The sequence below is a fragment of the Phragmites australis genome, chromosome 20 (assembly GCF_958298935.1).
Source record: "Phragmites australis chromosome 20, lpPhrAust1.1, whole genome shotgun sequence".
Taxonomy (NCBI): Eukaryota; Viridiplantae; Streptophyta; class Magnoliopsida; order Poales; family Poaceae; genus Phragmites; species Phragmites australis.
In genome coordinates, this window is record NC_084940.1 from 17,798,229 (window position 1) to 17,804,230 (window position 6,002).

A 6,002-nucleotide genomic window follows, 5' to 3' on the forward strand; every position below is an offset into this window, starting at 1 on the left:
TATATGTTCGTGCTTGCATTGCTATTACTATCTGTTTGTCGCCTTGGAAACTTCCAAAATATAGCAAAGGTCATGCCAAATTTTTTTTTTCTGATTTTACAAAACATACCATGGTATTATACTATTTTTCCATGATTTATTGGTGATTTTTTTATGTTTTTTATGATTTTCCTACACAATTATTGATAACGCGTCCATACCGCTCGGTAATCGCTCAAAATCGTTTGGTTTTCGCAGCAAATCGGTCGGTTTTTGGGCTCTCGATTACCGAAGAAATCGCTCGATTTACCGCAAAAATCGCTCGGTAATCGGTCCAATTCGACCGGTTACCGAGCGGCTAAAATCACAATTTTCCCCTAAATTTCAAATTTATTTAAATGAATTGTTCGAAATTTTTTGAAAATTCGAGCGGTTACCACGGCAATCGCACTTTTTCGGTTACCATCGGAGCTCGGTAACTGAGCTCCGGTCGGTAAGGTAAACCTTGATCGCCGAAGCATCAGCTATGCGGGCCTCAGTCACATAGGAGCATTAACACATGACGAAAAGTCCACTCGAGGGGTAGCCAACCGATGGTGATGGCCAGAGAGCTTGTAGTGGCGGCCAAGGTGATTGTGGAGGTTCGATCGGTGTGGCGAGGAGGAAGGGAAACATGGAAGGAGAGGAAAAAGGGACTAACGACCATCTAGGGACCATAGGGTTGCTCACTGAGCTGTCGGATGGAATGGAGGTGGCCTGGGACGAGTTGTCATCGGTGATGGCTTGGTGGAGCTTGACAGCCACAGCTCGGGAAAAAAGTGGTTTGTACGGCTCTTCCCGAATCGACGAGAGGAGGTGGGGAACCGGTGGAGGAGCTCGCTCCCGTGCTGCTCCAGGCTTCTGGGTGGGCTGGAGCTGTATGAGAATGGTGAATCGGTAGCGAGATGGCACAACGACGAGCTTTGCTCAATGTGTGGTCGATGTGTAGAACATGAGTTGGCACACGAGCTACTGGGCTGGGCTTTTCTGGATTCAGGGCTCATGAGGGCACTGCAGGAAAAAATGAAACCCTAACCCTAAACCCGATTTGAATAGACGTTGCATGAGAGCAATTTAACACTCTAACCTATCCCTATCAAACCTGAAACACGTAGAACTCCGAAATAGTCCGTCCCGTTGCCACTGACGCGCCAACCCCACTTAAACCCCCGCGCCCATTAACGTCATCAACTATTCAACTCTTTCTTCCACCTCACCGCACCACCCTCCCCCTCCTCTCATGGCTCCACGAGCTCCACCCCTCCATCACCGCCTCCTCCTCGCCGCCGCCGTCCTCCTCCTGCTCGCGCCCTCAACCGCGGCGGCGGAGAAACCCATCTCCTTCTCCTTCCCGTCCTTCTCCCTCCGCAATCTCACCCTCCTCGGCGGGGCCTCGCTCCGCGCCGCCTCCGTCTCTCTCCCGCCGCCTTCCTCCCACGCGCTCTTCCCTCTCCCGCTCCCATTCCCACCCAACGCCTCCTTCACCACCTCCTTCCTCTTCGCCGCGCCCGCCTCCGCGCGCCCCACCTCCCGCCTCTCCTTCGTCCTCCTCCCCGACCCGCTCACCACCGCCGCCGCCGCCGAGGGCCTCGCCAAGAACCGGTCCTTCCCACTCGAGGTCACGCTCGACGCGTCCAAGAACCGCATCTCGGCCTCCTCCACCGGGATGGAACTCGCGGGGAACTCCACGGGCGCGGTGGACCTGCGGGACGGCAACGGGGTCGGTTCTTGGGTCGTCTACGATGCGCGCCTTGAACGCCTCGAGGTGTTCCTCAGCCACGGAAGCCTGCGCCCTGTTACACCGGCGCTGGCCGCCGACGCCGCGGGCATTGGCACCCGCTTCGCCGAGTTCATGTTCGTCGGCCTCGAGGTGTTGTCATCTTCGTCGGACAACGCGAGCCGCGACGGCGGCTTCGTTATCGAGAGCTGGACCTTCCTGACGTCTGGGCAGCCGACCGTCGATCCCGCGTCCCGGCCCTCTCACAGCGTGTCCGACAGCGTAGGCAGTGCCCCCGCGTCGGCCGGTCTCACCACCCATAGGGATGAGCGCCGCAGGAGGCTGGCATTGGGGCTCGCCATACCCTTGCCCATCGTGTTTCTTGGCGCAGTCATGGTGTTTGTGGTAATGTCTCTGAAGAAGTGGAGGTGGGGTACTGAAGGGCTTAACGAGGGAATTGGGGCAAAGGCAGCGGGCAAGCCAAGGGAGTTCATGTACCAAGATCTCTTCTCTGCTACAAAGGGGTTCGATCCGTCTATGGTGGTTGGCAGCGGTGGTTTTGGTACAGTGTACAAGGCAGTGTGCCCACGCTCTGGGGTCACATATGCGGTCAAGCGGTCGAAGCAGTCAAGGGAGAGCTACAATGAGTTCAGCGCTGAGCTCACCATAATTGCTGAATTGAAGCACCCCAATCTGGTTCAGCTCCAAGGGTGGTGTGCGGAGAGGGATGAGCTGCTGCTTGTCTACGAGTTCATGTCGAATGGCAGCTTGGATGAGGCCCTCCACCCTTGTTCAGGTGCAGAGCGTTATGTCACTCTCAATTGGTCTCAGCGGTACAATGTGGCTGTTGGCATCGCCTCTGCTGTGGCATACCTACATGAAGAACATGACAAGCAGGTGATCCACAGGGATATAAAGTGCAGTAACATACTTCTTGACTCATGTTTCAGTCCGAGGTTGGGAGATTTTGGGCTTGCAAGGTTAAAGGATCCTGACACGAGCCCTCGGTCGACTCTGGCAGCAGGGACTGTTGGTTACCTTGCACCTGAGTATCTGCAGATGGGGAAAGCCACAGAAAAGAGCGATGTCTACAGCTATGGGGTTGTGCTGCTGGAGATCTGCACGTGCAAGAGGCCAATAGAGAGAGAAACACCTGGCAGTATGAACATGTTGAATGTTGTCGATTGGGTTTGGAACTTGCATTCGAAAGGGAAGCTTTTGGATGCTGCAGATCCATACCTGAATGGGGAGTATGACACCAAGCAAATGATGAGGCTACTTCTTCTAGGTTTGAGCTGTGTGAATCCATTTTCAGAGGAGAGACCTGTCATGAGGACAGTTCTGGGCATACTGCATGGCAAGAATGAGCTATTGCCTGTTCCAAGAAAGAAGCCGTTGTTTGTGTTTGTTTCAAATGCGCCTATTGATCTTGAGGGAATAGTTTCGGAGTGCAATCAGAGTACAGTTTCAAGTGATCTGTATGAGCTGAGAATCGACCTAAACTAGGTAACAAACTCTGTTCACAAATATCTTCAACATGCATTTACTTTGTGCATTCTTGTGTGGAATCGCTGCTATGGTATGTGCTAGTCCAAATTATGCTAATAGGGAAGTGTTATCTAATGAATATCTTAAGAATTAGTTCACATAGAAGAACCAAGACTTTCTTTTTTTATATTCCATAATGTGGAAGTTCTATTCCTTGTCTCAGCACTCCGCAGAAAACTGAAGTTCTGTGACTTGTGGACGCCTATTCCTACTGGGAAATCAATTCCTGATGGTACAGTGAAACAATAGACTTCTCCAAGTCTGCAGGATTTACTTTAACGTGAATAAGTTATGATTAATTTATCAGTTATCATGGATGTTTTCTCAGAACGGATTTTTCGGATCAGTTATGAAGGATGATTCTGAGAATGTATCTTTCTTAAGCAACAGGTTGAAACTATTTCACACTTGCACGGTTGCACCCCCTCAGTTTAGCACAGCAGTTGCCTGGAATGCATTTAATGCTTTCAACCATTGGCAGAAATATCTGATGCAATAAGATTATGCCAAATTAAGCTACTGTTTGTTAGTCTTTCAACAATTCAACACATTTTTATTGTTCCCTTGAAGGGTTCAATACTGGTTACTTCAAATCAAAAGAAGACACTAAGAGTATGCATTGAGCTCGCCAAGTTTTATGTATCCTTCTGCTTTGAAGAGTAATGATCTTCTTCCTGGCAAATATTCTACTGTTATTAAGTTAAACTTTCCTAATCCAGTATTATCATTATGTAGTGATGTCATGGTATAACTATTGTCTGTTTGTTCAAATGTTACTACTGTGTTAGCAGATTTCATGGTCAATGGTCAGTTCATGTTCTTATTTTCTATATCAAAATGCCATTCATGTCGCAGAGTAAATAAAAATCTTGAACTTTGGATCTTCAGGTAACTGTTGAGAAGACTACGCATTGTGAAGAACTCTGATCTTTTGCGGATACTTTGTGAAGTCTGTAGATGTCCTTAGCTAGAGTAAATCCTACACTCAAGGGATTCAGTGTAGAGTTCCTGTCAGAGTTTTGTAGAGGCTAACACAGTAACACTCTTGACGTCGAATGATCAAGATGGATTCAGTGGAGAATATATTTTTGAGTATTATGGGCCACATGTTTGCAACACTAAGCATGACTCTCACCTGCATTTTTGTAAAGACTGCCATCGAAGTACAACATTCTCCTGGAAAATTTTCTTGACAAATTTATGAATTCGTCGCTGTGTGAATTTGGCAAATGCTAGTTTCTCTCTGTTGGAACTTCCTTACCGCGCTTGACGGTCTAAAAAGAATGATCTATGTTCTTAGAATTGGGTAATCGATTGTCTGCATCTTCGTCTTGATGCACCATGGTCTGGGTTTTCTACTTCCTGCGATCCTAGTGTATGGTTTCTCTGGACAACTTTATGGATTCGAAGATTTGATGCTTGGTCGATAGTTGTTCGAAAAATTTCTCAGTTTATCCCGTTGGTCATCCATTTTAAGGCTGTTGTACGAGCCACTTTTGCGGCTTGATACTCAACTAGTAGAAACATCGGTTATGATTTTTATTACTCTGTCCTTTTCTAAATATACTTGTTTTAGCTGCTGCTTGCATTTTCCCCCCATCTTGTTGCATTCTTCCCATGCTACAGGCACAGCTCAATAATTTATTTGAAATCTTAAGTTTTGACAACTACCGACATATGCCAACTCAATAATTTTTGTTCTGCTCAATGGTGGATTGTGTATTAAGCGACCTAATTTCAGTGTGCCCACTTGCTACAGGCATCATTTCTAGTTCCAATTCTGCATCTGTGCTTGAATTGCATTTTTCTTCACTTCTTTGTTCCCAATGGCATCAAGAATATTTTCATAAAATTATCTGTGAATACTGAGATAAGAAAAATAAATAAATGTCATAGCATCATCAAATTGGGTGAAGAAACTCGTGCCGAATTGTTGCACACTGACATCTGATTCTCCATTTTCTGAACAACAACAACAAAACTTTTGTTCTAAGCAAGTTAAGATAGGTTAAAGCCGAAACCTATAAAATCCAACTAAAAAGATAATAATAAAATAATAATGATAATAAAAATATTAGTAATAAAAAACAAGTAATAACAATATAAGAGGACTGAAGTATAAGTTATGGTTCGAACACATGGATTGCTAATTTCTATATACTTCAATCTATGGATAGTTTTTTGGGGATATTTCATTTGTTCAAGTCTCTCTTTATAAACTTTTTCTATTTTAGATTTGGTCAACCCTTATCTCTTTTCACATTATCAATGCATTTCGATATCCCGCTATGCATAGGTGATTTTGGAGACATCCGTTGAATATATCCAAACTATCTCAACCGATATTAAACAAACTTTTCTTCAATTAGCGCTATCCCTACCCTATCACGTATATCATCGTTTCAGTTTTGATCCTTTCTTATATAATCATAAATCTATCGTAACATATGTATCTCTACTCACTTAACTGTTAAACATATCCCCTTTTAATTGACCAATATTTAACACCATACAACATCATAAGTCAAATCGCTGTCATGTAGAACTAACTTTCAACTTTTTGTGGCACTTTTTTTTATCACAGAGGATAACAAAAGCTTGACGCTATTTCATCCATTCGGCTTTGATTTTATGACTAACATCTTCATTTTCTAAACATACATTTTATTTAAAATAGTTCTAAACACACAATTTGGCGTTGATATAGCTCAAAGCCAGA

At 45.3% G+C, this 6,002-nt stretch overlaps 1 protein-coding gene across 4 annotated transcripts; it reads left to right on the top strand.

Annotated features, from left to right (window-relative positions):
- The first annotated feature begins 1,191 nt into the window (after positions 1-1,191).
- Positions 1,192-4,456, top strand: LOC133901278 (probable L-type lectin-domain containing receptor kinase S.7). Of its 4 annotated transcripts, none has more exons than XR_009906699.1 (3): positions 1,192-3,241; positions 3,447-3,942; positions 4,172-4,456. XR_009906699.1 is itself a non-coding variant. In XM_062342585.1 (2 exons), exon 1 carries the CDS (start codon positions 1,259-1,261, stop codon positions 3,239-3,241), a length of 1,983 nt encoding a protein of 660 aa, XP_062198569.1. In that variant the 5' UTR covers positions 1,192-1,258; the 3' UTR covers positions 4,172-4,456. The 4 variants fall into 4 exon arrangements, 2 of the variants coding, with proteins under 2 accessions (XP_062198569.1, XP_062198570.1); XR_009906700.1 differs by having other exon boundaries at positions 3,447-3,515; XM_062342585.1 differs by lacking the exon at positions 3,447-3,942.
- Positions 4,457-6,002: the final 1,546 nt, after the last annotated feature.

What these genes read in the sequence shown, in the direction of transcription:
- LOC133901278 (XM_062342585.1), top strand. Translation starts at nt 1,259, where the DNA reads ATGGCTCCACGAGCTCCACCCCTCCATCACCGCCTCCTCCTCGCCGCC.